Source organism: Ruditapes philippinarum, unplaced genomic scaffold (assembly GCF_026571515.1).
Source record: "Ruditapes philippinarum isolate M1 unplaced genomic scaffold, ASM2657151v2 ctg5817_1_1_1_1, whole genome shotgun sequence".
NCBI lineage: Eukaryota > Metazoa > Mollusca > Bivalvia > Venerida > Veneridae > Ruditapes > Ruditapes philippinarum.
In genome coordinates this window covers 57,180-82,361 of record NW_026863613.1, presented here as the reverse complement: position 1 = coordinate 82,361, position 25,182 = coordinate 57,180, and the positions used below count along the sequence as shown (strand labels likewise).

The 25,182-nt window shown below is 32.8% G+C and overlaps 2 protein-coding genes across 3 annotated transcripts; both read right to left on the bottom strand.

The window, feature by feature from the left end:
* Positions 1-328: 328 nt before the first annotated feature.
* LOC132722709 (heat shock 70 kDa protein 12A-like) lies at positions 329-7,380 on the bottom strand. 2 transcript variants are annotated; one of them, XM_060707235.1, is made up of 5 exons: positions 7,224-7,380; positions 5,831-6,254; positions 4,427-4,654; positions 2,754-2,916; positions 329-2,528 (listed from the first exon to the last, which is right to left on the bottom strand). In XM_060707235.1, exons 2-5 carry the CDS (start codon positions 6,164-6,166, stop codon positions 1,807-1,809), a joined length of 1,449 nt encoding a protein of 482 aa, XP_060563218.1. In that variant the 5' UTR covers positions 6,167-6,254; positions 7,224-7,380; the 3' UTR covers positions 329-1,806. The 2 variants fall into 2 exon arrangements, with proteins under 2 accessions (XP_060563218.1, XP_060563217.1); XM_060707234.1 differs by having other exon boundaries at positions 7,107-7,264.
* Positions 7,381-11,946: 4,566 nt separating this feature from the next.
* Positions 11,947-23,470, bottom strand: LOC132722708 (NF-kappa-B inhibitor-interacting Ras-like protein 1). The gene is made up of 8 exons (XM_060707233.1): positions 23,414-23,470; positions 22,659-22,778; positions 21,072-21,167; positions 20,542-20,589; positions 19,784-19,879; positions 16,442-16,538; positions 14,215-14,301; positions 11,947-12,970 (listed from the first exon to the last, which is right to left on the bottom strand). Exons 2-8 carry the CDS (start codon positions 22,755-22,757, stop codon positions 12,903-12,905), a joined length of 591 nt encoding a protein of 196 aa, XP_060563216.1. The 5' UTR covers positions 22,758-22,778; positions 23,414-23,470; the 3' UTR covers positions 11,947-12,902.
* Between the last annotated feature and the right edge of the window lie 1,712 nt (positions 23,471-25,182).

Sequence of the window (25,182 nt, the reverse complement as noted above, 5' to 3'; positions counted from 1 at the left end):
ACTAAAACAGATAACATTTTACTTTTTTTGTTCGTTTAAGTACTGGAGATAGAAACATTTAAATTATTGACGCATACGTCACTCATCAAATAAACACAAGCCCTGAAAACTTTCCCGCACCTCTACCATGTACATCCACCCCATCCCATTAATTTTCTCGTAATATTATAGGCGAGAATTTTCTTTTTAGCTTAAAATATCAAAATTTATAATCGTTAATTTGTGAATATGCTAAAGCATTTAATATAAATGAGGTAATAATTTAAGTATAAAACCTTCATTCGAATCTACTACGAATCAGACACAGACGCTCAATGTTTTTTAAAAAAATGCGTACACTATCTAATATCGACCAGGGGTATCTCCTTCAAAGATATGTGCAAACCATTTAAAATCGTTTTGTCAATCATGTTTCTTTTCAATTCAGTATTTGCATATGAGCAAACTGAATAGCCCATGCGTATCGTTAGAGTGCAAAGTATGGTAAGCCGTTATTGCATTCTTATCGCTGTCATACATTTTGTTCGCATTGTAATAAATGTCGCATTTTATGAGCAATTATGAATACAAAATCAATCAAAACAAATTTGCAGTTTTCGTTTCAGCTTTTTTTTAAAATTCCCGTTCTCGTCGTTGTTGTTGTTGTTATTGTTGTTGTTTCAGAGGGATCCCATTTTCCTAAATTTTCATACAAGCTTACCTAGATGTTTAATTTATACATGTATAAATCTTTCTTAATTAATTAGGTACACATATTAATTACTAAAGGGCGATACAGATGATGGCAACGACAGATGTGTATGTACCATTCGGAATACTTTGCTGAGTGCATATAACAGATAAGGAAAGTAAAGCAGGCACTTCAATAGTTTAAGCCATTTATAAATATGCCCGAAATTTATCGTAACTACTAACATACGACAGGGTCTTTCACATAGTATTCGAAAGACCCTGCATACGATTACACTCAAATTTATAATACGGCCAGAATGAAAATCATGCATGCTATTTCTACTTCCGCTTGGTAAAATCAGAATAATCGTTATAGAAATAATATGCAATTTTACTTCTTATCAACATATGAGTCGCCTTTAATTATGATAGTGCACAGGTAAAAAAAAGTCAAATAGTTGCTATTTGTCTTCATGTTTAATACATGTTTCTTTACCTCCGAGGTCTTTTGCCGTAAATTGACGGAAAGGCCCGAAAAGTAACGATTGTCGTGTGTTTCTTTTAATTAAAATTGTAAATAATGTATTTTATTTTAACAAAGTAAAGGAACAAATAACATACAAAGGAAAAGAATAAAATGACAGATGAAAGAGTACAATATTTATGTTAATAACATGTTGGTATTATTTAAACAGTTATGTTTAACAGTATAAATCTGGTCAAGTGGTTTATTTTCTTACATGTCTTAAAAATAAAATGGCCGACATTTTTTGTTTCTCGATTCAGCCTCTTTTTTTCGAAGGGCATTGCCAAAGTGACTCGGACAGCCAGAAAATAAACTTGTTTGCAACCTAGAGTGCTTTTCAAGTCTTGAATAAATTTTGGTTGAATAGTAATTCCATCGGAAGTTACCAATGTAACAGTACAAATTTCTTAGTCACGTGGTACACTTGCAATAATAGTTTGATCTATGAGAAAACAACATTACAAAAAAAATAGGGATAATAATAAAATATATTCAAAGAAATGTATAAAAAGTTGTACCTGTATATCAATACAGTATGATTAAAACATAGAGATAAACAATATTCTCTTTTTACTTGTTCTGGAACATTGTTTTGGAATATCACCGATTTACATAACACTACATATTTTAGAAATTACAGTTTGCTCAGTTTCCCTCTGAAATTTTCCGGAAGGTGGTGTGGGAGGTCTTGTTTCTTTCTGCACAGCAAGCATCAACGACCCCTTCATAATGGCCAGTTCTGGCGTTTCCGGTACGATGACCTCCATTTCCGGAAAGCGTTTCTTGATCCCGGCTTGCACGAGCTTTGATTCGGAGAAGCCGCCAACTAATATAAAGCTTACAATGCGTGCGCATGGACCCATTTTAAGAACATTTCGGATAAACACTTCAATTTTATTCAGAACAATATCAAACAAATCTTTCAGGACGCTAATCTCAACATGCAAACGATCGCGGTCATAACGTACCCGGTCGCGGAAAACCGATTTCTCTTTAATTCTTTGAGTAATCGTGCGATATTCTTCTTTATACAAGTCTTTAAATGTTTCTTCAATCTGGTATGGTAATTTGAACGAAAAGAGGTCAGTGTCGTTCGTGTCCGGTTTAATTTCCCGCTTTCTCATTTCGAATTCATCACACATAGCCATGTAGTCGTCCACGTAATCTTTTTCCAAGGCCCTTATGATATCTTCTCCAATAAGGTTGGACAGAAACAATAGAAACTGGTCGTTCACTTGACTACTGCCCTTCTTATGGCTGCGTGTCTGATATACCATCTTGAACGTTTTGTCGCCGCTGACACGGTGTACAGATAACGTTGCAGCGTCCCCTGGTGGAGAAAGAAAATCAGTTTATAAATAGTAACACAGCGCATACCATTTTCTCGTTTCAGAATTGGCAACAAATAGTATTCAATTTTAATGTATTTCTTAACATGTTTCATATACTAGTACTAGTATTTCTTACAAAGCTTCATGCTTTAGTTGTCGGTTGTCTCTTTTAAAAAGGTTAACTGGAATCCAAGACGAAAATAAGATACATGTATAAAACTAACCGCTTAGATCAAGTAGCATAACTCTTGCGTCAAAAAGGGAGATTATTCCAGAAATCCTTTCCTTTTCTTTCGAGGGAATTCTTCTCCGGAGGTACTGCATTACATATGCCAAACAGGCTTCAGGTTCTGTGACTATTTGTAACCGCCTGTAGGAGATTCCTGCCTGAAACAAACACATAAATATCATAATTAAATATGTAATCGTCATTGGGGTTTCTACTTATGTGCGCGCATGCGCATATAATAATGTTCCTTGAACTTCCTTCCTCCACCAAAAAAGATGGAAAGTTGCCATATGAACAGTGTTAAAAATCAACCACTACGAGGATTCTGAAAAACCTTTTGTTATTGTGCTCGAAGTTCTTAAACTCTTCATGCATTAAAAGTATTTCTATTATATCGGCCGAATGTTGAAAACCGGTCTAATTATTTGTACCAGGCATTAAGACATGATTACTCGGGTGCAAACATTTGTTATTATTTATAACGTTAGTATACAAGACAAAATACTGCATATAAAGGGGGCTTTCAAAACAAAATACTACATATAAATATCTTCAAAAGCAAAATACTACATTTAAGGGGGCTTCCATAACATAATACTACATGTAGAAGGCTTCAATAGCAAAATACTAAATTTATGGTGACTTCCATAACTAATACTACATGCAGGGCACTTCCATAAGAAAATATTACATGTAGGGGACTTCCATAAGAAAATACTACATATAGAGGGCTTCAGTAGTAAAGACTACATTTATGGGGCCTTCCATAGCAAATACTACATGTAAGGGACGTCATAACAAAATACTACATAAAGGGGACTTCCATAACAAAATAAAAACTAGAAATGTTGGCTTTAGGACACGGGTGCCCCACACTCCACTGTTTTGTCAATCTTATGACTCTTGGTCAAATATTTTTGGGCTACATGTGCCACACGTTTAAAACTAAAGACCCTTTACTAAATAAAGGGCAAAAACTTAACAAATATTGAATAAATCAACAAGCAAACCCCAAGGTGCATAAGTACACATGCTGACCAACATTATTGTTAACGTTCAGGCCGACAGGTCGAATATTTTTTGAGCTATGCATGTACAAGTTGAAAATTGCAATTAATACTATGTCAAGGGAAATAACTCTAACAAAACTGAAAAAAACACATGCAAAACCTAAGGTGCATAGCTTTACAGTGATGGTGATCATTATTCCGGTAAAGTTGGTTGAGAATTCTAACTCAACCACTCAAGGAAAACATAACATAACATAATGGAACGGTTTTTCAAAGTCAAAGGCAATAACTCTAGAAATACTGGATAAATCCACAAGCGAAACCCCAGGTGCACAACTTCACAAGCTGATCAACATTCCTGTAAAGTTTCATGACTCTAGGTCAAATACTTTTTGAGCTACGTGCAACACAAGTTGAAAATTGCAAAGTTTTACTAAGTCAAGTGCAATAACTCTACAAATACTAAATAAATCGACACGAAAAGACCCAGGTGAATAACAACACATGCTGAGCAACATTGCTGTTTTTAAAGTTTCATGATTCTAGGTCAAATACTTTTTGAGCTATGTGCGACACAAATGAGAACGCACTGATGGACGGGCGGACAAGGTTAAACTTAATGCCCCACACCCCCTAAAGTGGGGGCACACAAATATACCTCGATGGCTAAGTCCCTGTATAGTAGAGATGTCTCTTGTTTCCATGCCGACGGTACATTAAGCACCCAGAATATATCATCCTCAGTGATGGCAGCGAAACGCTTCCGTATTCTTTCTATAGCTTTCTCTCTGAAGAATCGAAGTAAGGCCAAGGTTATATCACAAAGAGGCTTCTTCTGTACTTTAGTGTTGACGTCAGTAATCTCCGTCTCAAAATTGACGCCATCCTGTTCAAAAATTAGTCGTTATTTGTAAAATTAATCACTCACTTAATCAATCAATCAATCAATCAATTAGTAAATTTACCTATACATATATTTTTACTTTACATAAATGCTCTTTATCTAGTTTTATCATTTGAATACCCATGGACATTTTTTAGATATTAATACAAAAAATATCTGAATACTACATATCTTGAACAAAAATGGAAACATAACATAATCAAAGCACAGAAGGCGCTGAATGTGTTTGGGTCTCAGAATGTCAGAAAGGTGAAGGTTGTGAGATTATATAAACCAATTTGTTTTTGTATAGTGCCACCAATGCTTTCCAGCGTTTTAATTGTAGTAAATTGGCTATAAGACTAATTGCGACACTGATATTCAATTCAATGTTTATTTGACTTAAACAATTTGAAAAAAAAATAAGTTGCCTTAGCTGGGATTTAAACTCCAGACCTCTCGCTTCCTAAGCGAGCGCGCAAACCCCTCGGCAACGTTGAAGTTATATGTTAATGGGCTGAAGAAAACCATATTATTCTAAATTAGGGTTTGTAACGACGCTAACTGTTGTTTAACACAGATGTAAATAATCATGGAGCTTACTATAAGCATGTATATCCATAAAGAATAAAACAATATTAGAAATCTTCGACCATTCGGGAACTTTTTTTGCTTGAAAATTAATGCGCCTGTCATTTGACCATCTTTACGCAGTGATCTCCCCTGAATTTTTCGGCGTTAGTGTACATATAAAGGGAAGTAACCACTTCAAAAGCGGACTACTTTCGGCATTTTCAATTAACAGCATCAGAGTCTGAAATTTCGCTACCATTATTTGTTTGGTCTGACGACCCAAGCAAATAACAACTGTGCTCGAGCTTTAAGACGGAAGTCGACAATATTATCTGAATTTTCATATAAACCTATTATACTGTAAGCAAAAACATGATGGAAACAAATAAGTACTTAAATTATTGATTGATCATAACTGTGAAGACAATAACTCTCTTTCAAAACGAGTGGTCTCTTTTTGTCAGCAGAAAAACGCGGAAAAAAAGAAACATGTACAATAAAATCGCTAAAATTAGATTCGCTAAATTTAGATCACTGTCAAAATCGTGAAATTTGCCCTACGCAAAAATAGCCTGATATACGGTATATCAACATGTATATATATACCTTATAAAACTCTTGTTTGATATTTCTGAACAATATATATTCTTGGGAGCATCCATCCATGAACTTTCCGGCAAATTCCGTCTCGGCCTCATACCCGTATTTCGCCCCGGTCATTTTCCCGTCGGGTTCGAGCAGCAGAGAGGTGCACGTTTTGTGGGTCATATGTTTCTCCCTGACCCACGGGTCATTCATATGTATTGTCCATCCATCTTCCATAAAGTCCTTGGTGTACGTGTACGCGTAACCAGAATATGTGTCCCCAATATCCAAGGTCACTAAAACTGAACTGGTCTCCTGTTCAGCCCGAGGCTGTATAATTGTCTTACTGCGAAACATGACAAGATATATTCTAGATGCGCTTCATTTTCTATTGGCAAAAAGTCAACTCGGGTAAAGTTAATGGAGTTCCACTGAGGTCAAAAATCTGCAAATGGTAAAAAAGAAATATACAAAGATTTGAATTTAATCGATTTTTTGTGCGATTTTTTTATCCTGATTGGATTGAAAAGCATCGCAACGTTTTTCAATTTTAGGTCATTTTCGACAATCAAAATGAATGGATTATTCTGGAAATAAGGATAAGGGAATTTCTAAAAATTTGCACAAGTTTTTGGTCCAGACCTACATCAAATGGTACACAAATCGGAGTGGAGTCCCTTTAAAACAGATTTAACAACTTGATAAAGAAGGAACAAAATCAATGGAACAGAAAAGAATTTTTTGCTTAATCACCTCAAATAGTTGCTGTAAAATATTTAAAAAGAGTGGAATTCGGACCTGTAACCGTGATTGTACAAGACGCGGGAGCGCCAGATGTGTTCATACTTGCATACAACAAGAAGTCACTTATTTATAGCAGCAAAAACAAACAAAACATATCAAATGGTAGCGTCAGAGTTTTTTATACGGGGGTTTAACACATTTGATTTTATGGCTATATGTCAATACCGATACACACTTTCTATGACCGTCAATATGTGCATATTTTTATGTTATTTTAGTGACTCCACTGGGGATTTTGGCAAGTAGGGGATGGGGGGAAATGTGAACCTCCAAAAAAATCCAAGTCGCATAACTGTACGCAGTGTACTATTGGGCAACTTTCAGAAAAATATTTTTAAAAAATGATTAAAATGGCGGTTTATTAGCGAATTTAAATCAAAATATATTTAATATGTACAGTATTTTTATGCGACAATAATGCTCTTTTTCCTAAAGCTCGAAAAAAGTTAACGCCTTATTATTACAAAATATAAGAAAAAGATAGAGAACTTACAAGTTTTCTTCTTTATATTTCCCATGACAACATTTTAAACATCCTCGTCTGTAAACAGAAAGTCAGGTTTCTATATATATATATAAATATTTTCAATTCATGGAATTTATGACTTACCAGTTAGGATAAAGGAAGTAAATTGATCAAAATTAAATCGATAATCACTGTAACCATATCTGTCCATTTATTTTAATTGTATTTGTATTATGCTAAACCGCTTCATTTTATCCTTTATTTACATATTTGTTACCGTTTATCATTTTCGTGCGCATATATAAAACCATTTTATCAACCGCTGTTGATTTAACTGCGAACAAAAGTGCCAAATAATTTCAATATGTAGTGATATGATATGGGTGCAACAAGAACATTTTAAGTTCAGTACACATTTATATATCGAATAAAAAGATATATATATATTTTACAAATTGCCTTACATACGTACACTTAACAAAAGTTCTAACCGATCTCTTCTTAAATTTTGATTATTTCATAACGGGTCAATAGATCCTTATAAAATTTTGCAGAGGTGATTTTTGTGTCATTTTCTACCGATTTGTGGAAAGAAAAATGATTTAATACGGTTCCATGCACTCACGCGGGAGACAGGGCGCGGTTTACACATTTTGGCACGAAATGTTCGTGCAGAGCGTGGTGAGTATTAAATTTTACATTGCATAAATCCTTGTTAACTTTATAAGTGAAAAAACATAACACATGGCACGAATGTCGATGCAGGATCGTGCCGTAGCAGTTGGAATGTTGAATGCTTTAGCCTCTATCAGACAGGTGAGTGGCTGTTCATAAAAATATTTTTTTTAAATATCGATAAAGTATTATTTAAATAGAAAATGTTATATATTTATTATTCTCAATGTGTTCATTCTCTTCCAAATAAAATAAAAGTCGGATCTATTGGTATTATTCTTTTTCATATATAAGTTAAAACTCAGGGTGATCGGTTAGAACTTTTGTTCAGTGTATATTACAGGTTTTTAACTTCCCAAAATGGAAACTATTTTAAGTCGGTATGGGCGCAGGTCAAATGTCAAGTCACATAGCAGTTATAGCCGTAGTCTGTAGCAATAAATAATGAAAATTTGATAAAAACTGACTGCTATTATTGAATAGTTTGTAATCAAATTTCAAGTATAAGTTCAATACAAATGACCTTGTAATACACAATTGTAGGAAGTAAAATTCATAGTGGAATAAGGTTATGACAATTCTTAATTCTGTAGAAAAAAAATCATAATTTCTTGTCGACGTACGTACATTTGTACCCGTGTTGCTGTTCAGTATATATGACGGTTTATCTTAAAACGTAAAATAATTTATTCGAAGTCTGTTGCTAAACCAGACCTTCTAATCAATCACACCTCGTTCCTTATAAAAACCCTCTGCCACAATGGTAAATAGTTAAGCAAGGCCTATGGCGCTGGCCAATGATCGAACCAGTGACCTTTAGCGCCTGAAGCTGGCGATGTTTTCCTACGCTATGGAGCCGATCAAGTTTGACAGTCACGAATTACGAGAAAGTTGCGCATAACAGTTCTCCACTAAGTTGTTAGGCTTCCAAATAAAGATAAAGCGTGGATATACTCTCATGATTTATCCCTGAACCTGCTAAATTTCTTTAATGGACCTGTCCAGATTTAATTTTTGGAACTGTCCATTATAAATTAGGGATATCAAGATGAAAACCTATTTAGTCAGCAAACTGTGACAAGTCTGGTAAGACTGACTACACGTGTGAAGACTGGGTCTGGCTCTTAAGATTTCTGGTGACCAATTTTAATCAATTATGGTTCCAGACCAGCATGGAAAGGGTTTAATCTTTTTGTGTAAATCTGGCAAATATGGGTTACTTTAGGGGACGGATAAATCTGACAAAATTTGGTGACTTTGGGGGAGGGGGGAATATAAATACGCAACACTTTCAATACAATTTGTATATTCTATTTTCAAACAGTACTAATACATTCAAATGGTATAATAATTATAACGAAATACATACAAAATAATTATGCTTAACAAAACTAGTGTAACCTATGGTATAAAATAATAATTATGAATCTAACAGGATTTGGTCAAAAAAATAACTACATTTGATAACTATTACCAATTAAATTCTCCTTTTTTAAAGGCACATTACGTCTCAGAAACGAATAAATTTCCATTTCTTTAGAAAGGGAAAGAATGAATTTTATACTGTTCAAATAATGGTTTTAGATCATGTTAGATGCTTGTTACCTGAAGTAAATAGTGTGAAATGTGAAATAATTTGTCACAAAAAGTAACAAAATGTAAACGAAGTAGTAATTTGGCTTCAATACAAAAAATTGTTTAAATCACTAAGGCTGAACTAACTGCAAAAATGCAAATAGAGGAAAAGGATGGTTAAGGTAATTAGTCAAGGAGTATTCTTTGAGAACCATAAAAGTACACCAAAAATAACAAGTAATTTGAGAAATAAAAATGAAAACATTTCTTGGACATAATGGACCTTTAAATTTGAATAATATAAATACATGTATACAGTACATGTATCACAATGACATTGGCCAATATGAAACTGTATTTTACAATTAAGGATATCAGAAAGTTTTACATTCACAATATGTTAATTTCACAATGATATATTTTGATATATTTTGTAATTCATTCACTTTTTTAATTGTTGTGCACTAACAATCAACAATGTAATATTAATGATACATAAAATATGTTTACCCGAAAATGAAATTAATTATGTAAACAATTATAAAAAAAATTTAAAACATGCTAAATTTTCTCCTTTTTTTATATAAATTCAATGCTTTCAGCTGACAAATTTAGTTTTGCATGAACAATGTAATATACAAAAAATACTGAGTTTACTCCATATCAAATTTCATTGTCCAAACAATGGCGCAAAATTTTTAAAATTTACTAAATTTTCTGTTTTATTGCAGATTTGTCATAAATTTCAATGCTTTCTGCTAACAAATTACTCCAACACTGAAATATTTTTGTCCCTGGTTTTTGGCGGTTGTTTCATCTCAAATTGTGAAGCAGTTTGTGTGTGTTTGCGTTTGTTTACCCTCACCACCGGAAAGAGACCATATGGGCGAGCAAAAGAAGCAGTTATAAAATAAGAACATGTAAACCTGTCTTAAAATTCTATTGAATCTTATTGGTTAATGCTGCAAACAAATTTTTTTCATATTGACCAATGACAATGCTCGTACTTTCAGCATTAAGTCATCTGAAATCTAGTTGATTTAAATAATGGTATTGCACAGGTCCCATTAAAATGGTTTTGATATATGATACTTCGAGTATAATGTAATTTCTTTGGAAATAAAATATTAAACATTTTATGCATTTGGTTCCATTTTAAGCATTTGGTTCCATTTTAAGCATTTGGATCCATTTAATGTATTTGGTTCCTTTTTAAGATTTATATATATATATATATATATTTGGTTCAGAAAAAAAGTTTTCAAACAAAACAAAACAAGAGCTGTCACAGGAGACAGCGAAGCTCGACTAATAAAATGCTGGACGCAGTAAGGAGGACAAAACTATGAAAGAAAAATCAATTATGTATAATTAAGTATTAAGTTATAGTAAAAATATAACATTTGTTAACATAAATTCCAAGAGCAAGGGGAATAATTCTAGAAATAGTCATGCAAGAGTTATGGACCTTGCCACACAACATTTGTGTAATGATAAGAAATATATATTTGAAGTTTGAAGTAGATATCTTAAAAAATAAAGAAGTTATTATATTTCTTAAAGAAAATCCTAAGTTCAAAGGGAGATAAATCTGTAAATATTGCTTCAAGAGTTATGAACATTGTCACATAAAATGTAAATGATTATAAGGAATAAGTATTTGAAGTTTGAGGTAGATACCTTTTAAAAATAAAAAAGTTAAAATAAAAAATAACATTTTTCTAGTAAATAAATCTAAGTTTATGGGGAGATAATTCTTGCGATATTGGTGCTAGAGTTATGAACTTGTCACATAAGATGTGGATGATGATAACGTAAATATATTTGAAGTATGAAGTTGATCCCTTTAGAAATAAATAAGTTACAGTAAAAAATAATATTTTGTATGGAAAATTCTAAGTTCAAAGGGAGATAAATCTAAAAATATTGGTGCTAGAGTTATGAACATTGTCACATAAGATTGGGATGATGATAATGTAAATATATTTGAAGTATGAGGTTGATCCCTTAAGAAATAAAGAAGAAACAGTAAGAAATAGTATTCTTTGAGGAAAATTCTAAGTTCAAGGGGAGATAAATCTGAAAATATTGGTGCTAGAGTTATGACACTTGTCACATAAGATGGGGATGATGATAAGGTACATATATTTGAAGTATGAGGTTGATCCCTTTAGAAATAAAGAAGTATCAGTAAAAAATAGTATCTTTTAAGAAAAATTCTAAGTTCAAGGGGAGATAAATCTGAAAATATTGGTGCTAGAGTTATGAACCTTGTCACATAAGATGTGGTTGATGATAAGGAACATATATTTGAAGTTTGAAGTTGATACCTTAATAAATGACAAAGTTATAGTGAAAAATATTTTACTGCACCAAAACTTTAATCTAAAATCTGGACGCGGACGCGGACGCCGACGCCGGGGCGAGTAGGACAGCTCTCCATATACTTCGTATAGTCGAGCTAAAAATAATGCAAAAATAAACGTTCAAGTGTTCTATACTGATCCAAAACCTCATTCACCTTTAACTCTCTTCAAGATGTAATACTGTCTATTTATTTTATGGGAATGAAATGTCACAGTTTTGTTAAAAAATGACTTTTTTTTTTTGGGGGGGGGGGGGGTGTCTGTTTTTGCAAAAAGTAAAATGCAAATAATGTAATGTGAAATAACCTAAACTCAGACAACATGAAATTTCTTTGAATCATAAATTCCAGAAAAACTAGTGTCCATTGAATTATAATGATTTTGCAGTTTGCATTTAATTTAAACAGACTCTTTTTGGAGAGAAACCAGACATGTTTACATGATTTATCATCAAAATAACACCTAGGTTGCAGTAAGAAAAGTTGTAACAGATGTTTGAAAAAGAAATTCCCATAAAATAGCACTGTAGTATGGTACTATAAATTTATCTTTGAGTTGTTCAGTGGATAGTGTATTTTATCAGCTTCCTATAAATTAAGCATTTAAGTGGCTGAAACAAGTGTAGAAGTGGCCAAAACAAGGGTTTAAGTGGCCAAAACAAGTGTTCAATTGGCCAAAACATGCATTCAAGTGGCTAAAACAAGCATTCAAGTGCCTAAAACGTGTGGCCAAAAGAAGTGGTTAAGTGGCCAAAACAAGTGTTGCAATAAGGTGACAAAATTTTTCATAGCCTCATTAGCTGGAAAAAAACCCACTTGATTACAAGTTCACTTCAAATTACTATAAAATATCAAACATATTCAAAGCCCTTTTTATTTCATTTAGTTTGTTCAGGACTGCTTTATTTGTTTCCAGTATTTTTATTTCCTTTACCACTAAAAGTGTCCATACACAAAGTCCTTCCTCTTTTTCTTATCATTTTTTCTTTGTTTTGAAATATATAACTAAATACTAGTGGAAGTAATATGCCTGGTCCCACAACTTCATTTCTAAGAAGATGGTACCCTGTATCTAGTCACACCATTGTTCATATTTCTTGTTTCCATTTGTATCTATCCTTTAAATACAAGAATGAGCAATACTTCCGGTTCTCAAATCCTGTTTACACATTAAAGCTGGTACCCTATATCAAGTTTCTAATTCTACATTATCCATCCATATTAGTATTACTACTGGTTCCCTTTGCTTTTCTGCTAGGCAAGAATCCTGATTTACCTGAAATCGAGAAAAGACACAGTTACCAAATGACCATCTCAATAATAAGACCACTTCTACCAGAATCCCAAATTGGTCTTAATTGCGAGACTTTACTATAATAATAACAAAGTATCCTTATCATACCATTTTTAACATACCCATTTTGCAAGTTCAGTACCAACATGGAAAACTTATGTTGTAAATTCTGTTATCACTATCATATATATAGAGAATATTAGAAAGAGAGTAGGTTTAATACTAAATTTATTGAACGAGTTGAATAAAATTACAATGTATATTATGCGAGCATCTGGCGGGCATATTATTGTTTAATTCAAAGAGTTCAATAAACTAAGTATGGAATCTACACGAATATAATATTCTATTAATTACATATATAGAATTAGAACTGTAAACATTTAAAAAAAAGTCATTTTTCATTGATGCGCCTATAATGTAACGCTAATATAAGTGCGCTGAAAAGCTATGGTGCAAATGACGTCACATCAAAGTGTTACAACACTAGTGTTTTTATCACACATATAAAATAAGAACGATAAACTGTTAAAAAAGTAGTCATTTTTCATTGCCGTACCTATAGTGTAACGCTAACATTAGCAAGCTTTAACGCTATGTTAATACATGTATATAAAGCAATGGAGTAACATCAAAGTGTTATTTTTTGTAATGTTGTCTTTAATCCTAAGTCTGCTGGTTAACAACTGAATCTACCAATGAGACTAGTACACCGGAGTGGGTGGTTGGCATGTCCATGCCATTAAATTGTGGTCTGCACTGTTCACTATTCAAACAGTGCTTATTTTCAAGTTTTCCTTGAAAATGATGAATGCTTTTGTCCAATTTGAAAGATAGACGAGTCAATTTAAGATACAATGTACATGTATTTAGTTTATACAAATTTATTTTAGTTCAATTGTTTTGGAAGCTTTAAGTTTATTGAAACAATCTCGAATCCGTTCTTGGAACAAATCAGTACTAAGCAATGACTGTAAAGTTTCTTGCTTGAAGAAACAAGAGCTTGCCCTGGACAGGGTTTGAACCCACGCGGTCAGCAATCGTTAGATTACTTGTCTGACACGTTAACCACTAGTCCACATCACCACTAGATACATGTATTTATGGAGGTCAGACAAGGTTAGAAATAAACTCATCAGGACATGTCGTAGGATGTTTCACATTCATAACAGTGATGTTTATACATCTTATATAGATTATACATCTTTTATAGTTGGTATACTCACTCTGTGGTTGTGTTATTCTAGATGTCAACCATACAAATGGTTCAACCAGAGATTGTCTATTTGGTACATTGGCTTCCCATAACCTCACTATATGAAAAAAATATATATGGTACAATTTTAATCACTATTTCTTTTCCAAAAGATAAAATAATTAGGCATTCCATGAAGTTTCTGAGAAATGATTATAATACATCTCTTTAGAGCAACGACAGCAAAACAATGACTTATAATATTGCTTAACCTCTATCCCCCTCCACTACTGGCTTCAGTAGACGGAGTAGTGTGCAAGCTTTAACAGAAAATTTTGATTTTGAAGACCAAAAAGGAAGAAAAGTATACAAGAGGGCCATGATGGCCCTGAGGTCGCTCACCTGTACATAGGCCCCCCAGGAGCGGGGCCAGTTTAAACTCAAGGGCTTTTATTTGAACAAACTTGGAAGACACCAATTAGAAGATGTTTCATGATGTTAAGTTTTAACTACAAACATATAATGAAAAACAATGACCTCCCCCCCCCCCCGTCAGGGCTAATTTCAACCCATGGGCTTTTATTTAAACAAACTTGGTAGACACCCATAAGAAGATGTTTCATGCTAAACATCTAAGCTCTAGCTCATTGGGTTTTTTAAAAAAAGATTATTTAAGTTTTTACTATACACATACAGTTAAAAACAATGACACCCCTGGGGCGGGGCCAGTTTTGACCCAAGGGCTTTTATTTGAATGAATGTTGTAGACACTCACTAGAAGATGTTTCATGCTTAATATCTAAACTCTAGCTCTTTGGGTTTTTTCAAAGAAGATTTTTTAAGTTTTTGCTATAAGGAAAATCAATGACCGAGGGGCGGGGCCAATTTTGACCCAAGGACTTTTATTTGAATGAACGTTGTAGACACTCACCAGAAGATGTTTCATGCTTAATATCTTAACTCTAGCTCTTTGGGTTTTTTCAAAGAAGATTTTTTAAGTTTTTGCTATACACATCAATGACCCCCGGGGCGGGGCCAATTTTGACCCCAGGGCTTTTATTTGAACAAACTTGGTAGACACTCATTAGAAGATGTTTCATGCTAAATATCTTAGCTCTAGCTCTTTGGGTTCTTTAAAAGAGATTTTTTAAGTTTTTACTATATGCATATAGGGAAAATCAATGTACCCCTGGGGCGGGCCTATTTTGACCCCAGGGCTTTTATTTGAACAAACTTGGTAGACACTCATTAGAAGATGTTTCATGCTCCATATCTTAGCTCTAGCTATTTGGGTTCTTTAAAAGAAGATTTTTTAAGTTTTTACTATATGCATATAGGGAAAATCAATGAACCCCTGGGGCGGGGCCAACTTTGACCCTAGAGCTTTTATTTGAACAAACTTGGTAGATACTCATTAGAAGATGTTTCATGCTAAATATCTTAGCTCTAGCTCTTTGGGTTCTTTAAAAGAAGATTTTTTAAGTTTTTACTATATGCATATAGGGAAAATCAATGACCCCCTGGGGCGGGGCCAATTTTGACCCAAGGACTTTTATTTGAACAAACTTGGTAGACACTCATTAGAAGATGTTTCATGCTCCATATCTTAGCTCTAGCTCTTTGGGTTCTTTAAAAGAAGATTTTTTTTTTAGTTTTTACTATATGCATATAGGGAAAATCAATGACCCCCTGGGGCGGGGCCAATTTTGACCCAAGGGCTTTTATTTGATCAAAGTTGGTAGACATTCATGAGAACATGTTTCATGCCAAATATCTAAGCTATAGCTCTTTTGGTTTTTTCTTTCGGTTGCCATGGCAACCAGAGTTCTGCATGGAATTAAATTCTTTGAACAATTTTAAAGGTGACCACCAAAGGAACATTCCTGTGAAGCTTGGATGAAATTTAGTGGTTTATGAGGAGATGTCATTTAAAGTAAAAGTTTACGGAAGGACGGACGACGGACGAAAAGTGATCACAAAAGGTCACCCTGTCACTTTGTGACAGGTGAGCTAAAAACAATAAAGAAAGTATGCAACTCTAAAAAAGTTACTACAAAGCATTAGTCTGGACACTAGGTGTTGTGTGTATAACAATATTAAGAAAATTTGACCAAAAAAAATTAAGGACTCCACTAAAGACACTCATATATCAGAGGCAAGAATTCTAACTTTACACAAACAAGAATGCTTATTTCAAATCAGACACGAATGAAAATGTTCAAATTTTTTTTTACAACATAACAAATAATATTGCCAACCTTTTTCTCTTGTGGCCCAGGTCTGAGCAGTGTTAAAATCTACTTGTCTATCTTCTTGGTTTTCACTTTTATTGTTGCCAATGGCTATTATATGAACCTGATAAAAAAGCAGAAACCATTTAAAAAAGTTCTTCCTAACAGACAAAACTATATTTCTATAGTGAAAATCATGAAAAATGTTGAAAGAATTTTTTTTATCATTTTCAATATATGTATTTTTGTATTACTATATTCCATAATTTAGTGTGATTAATAATGGCCTTTAATATGAAATATTTTTATTTCACAAATGTTTTCTGGTCATTTGTGCAATGAAATGCATGGGTCCTCCACAGTGGAGCCATATAATTTTTTGCTGATTTGGTATCACACAGTGGGTCCTACTGTAAGCCCACTTGTTCCTAAAATAATGCATGGATGGGCACCTTAAGATTTCGTTCACCAGTTTAGCTGAGATAGCTGATAAAGCCAATGTATGGCCTTAAAGCTACATTTAATAAATTTCATAAACAAGAGGGCCATGATGGCCCTGAGGTCGCTCACCTGTATATAGGCCCCCCACCCCCCCAACGTTGCAGGGCCAATTTAACCCAAGGGCTTTTATTTGCACAAACTCGGTAGACACCCATAAGAAGATGTTTCATGCTAAACATCTAAGCTCTAGCTCATTGGGCTTATTGAAAGAAGATTTTTTTAAAGTTTTTACTATACACATATAGTTAAAAACAATGACACCCCTGGGGCCGGACCAGTTTTGACCCCAGGGCTTTTATTTGAACAAACTTTGTAGACACTTACTAGAAGATGTTTCATGCTTAATATCTAAACTCTAGCTATTTGGTTTTTTTCAAAGAAGATTTTTAAGTTTTTGCTATACACATATAAAGAAAATCAATGACCCCCGGGGCGGGGCCAATTTTGACCCCAGGTCTTTTATTTGAACAAACTTTGTAGACACTCACTAAAAGATGTTTCATGCTTAATATCTTAACTCTAGCTATTTGGGTTTTTTCAAAGAAGATTTTTTAAGTTTTTGCTATACACATATAAGGAAAATCAATGACCCCCGGGGCGGGGCCAATTTTGACCCCAGGGCTTTTATTTGAACAAACTTGGTAGACACTCACTAGAATATGTTTCATGCCAAATTTCTAAGCTATAGCTCTTATGGTTTTTTAAAAGAAGATTTTTTACGTTTTTACTATATGTATATAGGGAAAATCAATGACCCCTGGGGCGGGGCCAATTTTGACCCAAGGGCTTTTATTTGATCAAACTTGGTAGACATTCATGAGAACATGTTTCATGTTAAATATCTTAGCTTTAACTCTTTTGGTTCTTTAAAAGAAGATTTTTTAAGTTTTTACTATATGCATATAGGGAAAATCAATGACCCCCCTGGGGCGGGGCCAATTTTGACCCCAGGGCTTTTATTTGAACAAACTTGGTAGACACCTATTAGAACATGTTTGATGCTAAATATCTTAGCCATAGCTCTTTGAGTTCTTTAAAAGAAGATTTTTTAAGTTTTTACTATATGCATATAGGGAAAATCAATGACCCCCCGGGGCGGGGCCAATTTTGACCCCAGGGCTTTTATTTGAACAAACTTGGTAGACACCCATTAGAACATGTTTCATGCTAAATATCTTAGCTGTAGCTCTTTTGGTTCTTTAAAAGAAGATTTTTTAAGTTTTTACTATATGTATATAGGGAAAATCAATGACCCCCCTGGGGCGGGGCCAATTTTGACCCCAGGGCTTTTATTTGAACAAACTTGGTAGACACCTATTAGAACATGTTTGATGCTAAATATCTTAGCCATAGCTCTTTGAGTTCTTTAAAAGAAGATTTTTTAAGTTTTTACTATATGCATATAGGGAAAATCAATGACCCCCCGGGGCGGGGCCAATTTTGACCCCAGGGCTTTTATTTGAACAAACTTGGTAGACACCCATTAGAACATGTTTCATGCTAAATATCTTAGCTGTAGCTCTTTTGGTTCTTTAAAAGAAGATTTTTTAAGTTTTTACTATATGTATATAGGGAAAATCAATGACCCCCCGGGGCGGGGCCAATTTTGACCCCAGGGCTTTTATTTGAACAAACTTGGTAGACACTCACTAGAAGATGTTTCATGCCAAATATCTAAGCTCTAGCTCTTATGGTTTTTTAAAAGAAGATATTTAAAGTTTTTTCTTTCGGTTGCCATGGCAACCAGAGTTCTGCATGGAATTAAATTCTTTGAACAATTTTTAAAGGTGACCACCAAAGGAACATTCCTGTGAAGTTTGGATGAAATTGGCTTAGTGGTTTATGAGGAGATGTCATTTAAAGTAAAAGTTGACGGACGGACGACGGACGGACGCCGGACGAAAAGCGATCACAAAAGCTCACCCTGTCACTTTGTGACAGGTGAGCTAAAAACTAAATAGCGACATTTCATTAATAAATTGGGTTTTATATCGACTCCAGGTCTTATTTTGGTGTCCAGACAACCAAAATGAGTTTTATTAGCATACAAATGTGTAACCTCATTGTGGCGAAATGGGAGGTACAATTTCTGTTTGCATGAGAACCTCCGCCTTCGGATCATCCGTACATCAATATTAAATCAACAAACATGACTATAAGTAGCAGTCCCAATTTAACGGTATATTTCCGCATTGTAACGGATGTTTTCATACAAATTTAATCTTTTAACGAGATGATTACTTTCACTGTACCCAAGGCTTAGTGCACCGTGAAGCTTAAACGGTTAGTGTGTTTGCACAAGAAAATATCATATATACCGGATAGCAACTATAAAACTGTGACATAGTGCATACACGGAGCTGATTATAGTCTTCATTTGCATGTTAAAATTCGCATAAAAACTTTAGTGTTACCGTGGGGTTTTCCCTTTAAAATCCTAATTTATGAACAAAATTTGATGAGATTTACAACAATACTGTTAAACAGGTTAATGAAACTATAGAATGTTTGATTTTTAGGCCGACGGCAAAATATTTTTACATATTTATTTAATGTAGCTTTAAAAGTTCTGGTATGACTTAGAACCTAGTAACAACAATACCATAATGCAGATATATGCGGAAATATAGTAAAGCCTCTGCAAAGCAACACCATTTGGGACATGAACATTTTGGTTACTGCTGACAGGTGATCTTTCAAGAGAGGTTATATTTATAATGAAGCCTTGCTGATTGATACAGTTGTTATAAAGAGATAATTGCTCTCTACAGGGTCATGTTAAGCACTTGAAAATTAAATGTTCTTTTTCAAAAGAACAAATAAATTTAAGTTTATCATAAATGACTGACAGTTACTTGTGAATCTTACTTCTTTTTTATCCTTGTTTTTGTCAATATCTCTCTTAATCTTTTCCAATTTCTGGAAGGAGTCCCAGTTTGTAACATCATATACCAGAACAAAACCCTGCAAAATAAATTTACAAACATTAACTATGTTATATATGCCGATAGCATTACTGACTTACATATATCACCAGTATAGAGACCCATGTAGACCAGCCTCCACATACATGCTGTCTAATAAGAATCAATGCTTTTGATATTTGACTTAAAGTTTAAACCCTGTACCTACTAGAATCAAAAAGTAGTTAACCTTTGCCACAAGTATACAGTCTGGCTTACCTACACATCCATGTAAACTGTTTGCTAACTTCCATTTTCAACTTGATATCTCCCCAAAATTGATATAAATGGACAGTTCCAAACAGTTTAAAACGGACAAGTCCATTCAAGGAATATAGCAGGTTAGGGGTTAACATATTAACATATGTTCTCTCAAAATACCAATGAATAGTAACATATTCAAAGCATGGCAAATCCATTATACAAACTCAATGGGTGTAAGGATTAAAATCAGCAATGGTTTTGAAAGAAAGAAGCTTTTATCATTCTATATAAATCAAAGGATATTGGATGATAAAAATCAAATTTTGGAAATGAAATAAGTGATATTGTTTGAGTCGAACAACAGACGTATAAGTGGTTTAAAGTCAACAAACTTAATCACTCAGCCACAAGTAATGAAAACACAACTTGGAAAATATGAAGAAAAAAACCCATACATACTTCAGGAAAAGTAAAAAAGTGTTTTGGCATGTCTGTTTTTGCTCCATCCTAAAATAAATGAAAAAGAAAGCTCTATTACACCAGATATTGAAGATAAATGTATCAAATTGTTTCTATAAATGAATGTGCTGGAGTGTGGCTTTATAACTATTGTGGTTTTTTTCTACCTTGACAATATTTCAGTTACAGTGTTTTAGAGTAAGACAAGTAACACAGAGTTAAGTACTGTGTTTAGGTACATTCAAATGATAACCCATTAAAGTCATATTATGCTAACACTGTGCTTATAAGTACTAGAACAATCACTTTAATACTGAGCCTCAAGTAGCACAGAAGTCGCCTTTTTCGTAATGTCTTTGGTACAACCTGGCCAAGCATATGAATAACAAAGGCCATGACTTTAACATGTTAAAACAAATACACCAAATACATAAATATATCACAGTAAGTTTTCACTGGTATGTTTATTTTATGTTAAAATGCATAATAATACCGGTATATATCATATAAAATATAGCGTAATATCTTACAAGCCCTCCTGTATCAAAAATCCTAACTTTTTCTTTCACCCCTCTATCTGTCTCTATCATTGCTGTATAAATATCCTCAATTGTTGAATGCATAGGCTGAAAAATATAAACCACAGGATATCAACGTTTATCATATAGTTACATCATAAAGTTATGCTTTTGATGTAAAAACAGTTATGTACCAGCAACAAGATTTTGCAGCCCTTAAAATACTAGCAAAGATATTGCCTTGCCACCAATATACTGTAACTAAACAGGGCTATACATATAGATTGACCCAACTTTTAAGGAAGAAGTAATTTCATGATTTTAGAGCATGACACCTGAAAAAATTAGTGATAAATATGAAATAATTTATCATAAAAGTCAGGGTTTTTCAAATAGTAAAAGTAGAAAAATGTAAGATCAGGGACAGGTTTCCAAACAAAGGCAGAAGTTAAAACATGCTAGGTGCATTGATTTGACCTAACTGTTCAGTCTTACTACTATATGGTCACAATGACTGACACTTTTAAGACAGGCAGGGATTTTTATTGGGTTGGGCTTATTTTAAAGCTGATATTGAGTCATATTCCCAACTGAAAATAGTATATTATTTTCCCGATCCACAGGAAAAAAATTCCCGATGGAAAGTTAAAAAGTAAAAATATTGAATAAAAAATTCTAAAATCTTTGAAAATAAGGGCTTCTTCACTGTAATTCTTTTTATTTCTAAAGATATTTAGAAAAGGAAAACTGTTCTAAAATGATTATAATGAGCACTAATAGATAAAATAATTTGTTAATATAAACAATTATTTAAAATAAGATATGGCGTTCCTATGCTTAAATGTTTTAAGATGACGTACTATACAGACTCAGTGATTGTTTGCATTCATTTAATCACTGCAAATGAAAAGTGTTTAATTAAATGTGTTTAGCTTTGATTTAAAAATCACATTAAATATCAGTTTTCAGATACACTCTGGGTATGATTTCTTTATTATCTTTTTCATTTTTTTTCTGTTTCAAGTGCCAAGTTGATCTATAGATGTAAGATTTTAAAATTAACATCATGGCATGTCCTTTCAGTGGAGCTCCTTAACTAGAATTGTAAGTGACAGGATTTTATATTTAGTGCATACAATGTAAATTGAACTAAATTCAATTGTTAAACCATATCTTCAACTTTAAAAAGTGATCATTAAGTACATATGTAGCAAGATATACAATTGATTTTTAAGAAACACCCACAGGGAAGTTAAAGTGATATTGTTATTATACAGTTATACTGAGAAAAATACGCATAAATAGGAGGAGGAACAGTACAAACAATAATAGTAATAATAATTTAATTGAATATCAGCTTCCTTCTCTATTGTTTTAAAGTGTTACTAAGGTTTTTCCCCATAGATACATTTCAATTATCATATCAATCAAATGTACATAGAACAGTACATACTTCATTACAATCCATATGTATGATTATATGAAATGGTTTAATCAGCAAAAAAAAAAATGGTTGCCAAACTAAATAATGGTTCCAGCCTTTAAAAAAAACAAAATCAGAATAATTTACTCTTTAGTACATAGTAACAACTAACATACCGTTCCAACTTTGTGGTTGTCATACATTAGTTGCTCTATGATTGCAGTTTTCCCAACACCTGCGTGCCCACATACCAGAATCTTGCTGATTTTTCCCATTTTTGTTATATTATTATAGCTCTGGACAAAAAAGAAATTACTTACATAACATGACAATAAATGAATAACTTTTGAATAATTTTAATCCATTAAGATTTGAACTACATGTATTCAACATGTTCCCAAATACCTTAATTTGTAGTGATTATAGGTATAGGCCACTTCCAACAACTGTGCTGTTTGGTCTAACCCTTTAGTGATGTGATTGAGTATCCACCTTGTAATCCAGAAGTCTGGTGGTTCAAATCCCATTCAGTGCCTGAGGATTTTTAGGTTTACAAATACTATACCCATAATAGCATTAATGTGTTTATATCTAAAATATGTCATTAAAACCAAGTTTGAAGAGCTTTGTTAAAGATATGTAAATTAGGAGTCAAGAAAAAACAAACACTATTTTATTACACTGTTAACTGTAGTGTAATTATATAATGTAAAACTGTTACTTGTTATTAAAAAAACTTTGTTTATTTATATCCGAAAACGCAACTGTCCGAAATTACCTCAAAGTACACAATTGGTAAACTACAACACGGGACGATGAATACATTTTAAAGATAAAACCAATACTTGTAAATACCAAATATGATTAGGAATTGAATAGTTTTTCTTTTCAAATGCATATCGTCATGTAGAAAATGGAAAATAATACTTACTCTATTAAATTGTTGTTGTTGTTGTGAAAACTTCTAATTTATTAGCGAATAAGTAAATATGTCATTATGATCTTAGGGGTAAATTTTTGACTAGCTCCATAATACATGTATATCAGAGACATAGATAACATATAGATAACAGAGATTGGCAACTTCCTAGCCAGTAAAAATATCACGCGTGCCTGCTTAACTTAAAACTTGTAGCAAGTAAAACTTATATTAACCAGATATCAAAATCAGTAAAATAATACATTTTCTGAAAGCATACAGTATGCATTTGGGTATGGCTGCAGGTAAAAATATTTACAGTTCCCATTTAAATAAATGAAACACCAATTTTTAAAGAGAACTACTTAATAATTTTTGTTTCAAAAATATTCATATGACGGAAAAACAGACTCAGTGGGTATGTTCTGCTATGTTTTTCTAAGTGAAAGTTATGGAAAGTTACCAATATTTTAACATGCAGCAATAGATAAAAGATTTACCTTTCAAATGGTATATAATATTAAATGATCAAATGTACACCCATTAAGTTTTATTTGCAACAAAATGCCAAATTTTTCACTTTTTGAAAGGCATGAGTGATATTTCAATAGATAATATAGGAGGTGCTTATCTCTGTTATCTATGTCTCTGTGTATATGAAGTTCTGCTCTTTTTTTTTTCGTGGACGTGTAGCCTACATCAAGGAAACAGATACGTAAATTACAATTTGAAAGTGTGACCGGTTACGACTGAATCTGTCTGGCACTTGTTTGTTTGTTTAAATTGTTTTTTGCGTGTGTGCGTGGTCTTTTTTGTTTTTGTTTTTGTTTTCAGAAGGGCAAATATGAATTTTAAAATGTTAAAGTAATGTTTTTATAGCATGTTAGCTGCTTGTCACATGAAAGATAGCGATATTTGTCATAAAAGTCAGGGTATAAAATTTCCAATAGATTCTATTTGAAAAACCCTGTAATAGTAGAAAAATGTAAACAAGGTAGTTTGTTGACTTCAATACAAAATACTAAATCACTATAACTGTATTTATTGCCAAAAAAGCAACAGAAGAAAAAGAAGGTTCAGATAATTGACCAATGAGTAACCTTTTGGAAACATAAAATACATTCAAAATTAAAAAAATATTTTTTTTTATTTGGGATTATACCGTGATTGAAAGTAAAATTAAATAATTTGTTTATATGTACATTGGTATCATTTTTGGCAATGTAGTTTTTATATGTCCGTTTGATATAGAACAGAACAGAACAGAACTTTTATATACAGGTATTATCTAAGCCAGGACATTTATCATTTTTCAATGTATTATATATAATTGCATATACTTTTATCATTTCTTGATCTCTTAACTCTTCAATCAATTCTTTATTTTTTCCCACGAGCTTCATTTTTTGCCATTATTTTCAACCTCGATATATATATATATATATATATATATATATATATATATATATACACACAGGTCATCTTGTTTTTCACTGCTTTTGTTCACATAATTTCTAATTTTCCAGTAGTGTTTGGTTTGATTTTATTTTCTACTTTATCTGATTGAAATTTCGTATGTATTTTTCTCAATTCGGCATTGTATAACATCTTTTGATACATTTTAAAATTGTTTTATTTCTAATACTGTTATATTTGATAAGAAATTAAGTGCATTTTTGAAGCTAATATTTGCCGTCATTAATTTCTGTTTTGTTTCGTTAAAACTATCATTACTGTATGTAAATATATGTTTTGAAATACTTATGTCTAAGTCATAACTT

What these genes read in the sequence shown, in the direction of transcription:
- LOC132722709 (XM_060707235.1), bottom strand. Translation starts at nt 6,166, where the DNA reads ATGTTTCGCAGTAAGACAATTATACAGCCTCGGGCTGAACAGGAGACC. An exon ending in TCAAACAAGAGTTTTATAAG is followed by an intron (nt 4,655 to 5,830) that starts GTATATATATAC and finishes ATTTTTGAACAG; the next exon opens with GATGGCGTCAATTTTGAGAC. An exon ending in ACAGGGACTTAGCCATCGAG is followed by an intron (nt 2,917 to 4,426) that starts GTATATTTGTGT and finishes TGTTTGTTTCAG; the next exon opens with GCAGGAATCTCCTACAGGCG.
- LOC132722708 (XM_060707233.1), bottom strand. Translation starts at nt 22,757, where the DNA reads ATGGGAAAAATCAGCAAGATTCTGGTATGTGGGCACGCAGGTGTTGGG. An exon ending in TTTTTGATACAGGAGGGCTT is followed by an intron (nt 20,590 to 21,071) that starts GTAAGATATTAC and finishes CATTTATTTTAG; the next exon opens with GATGGAGCAAAAACAGACAT. An exon ending in ACTTTTTTACTTTTCCTGAA is followed by an intron (nt 19,880 to 20,541) that starts GTATGTATGGGT and finishes TTTATTTTGCAG; the next exon opens with GGTTTTGTTCTGGTATATGA.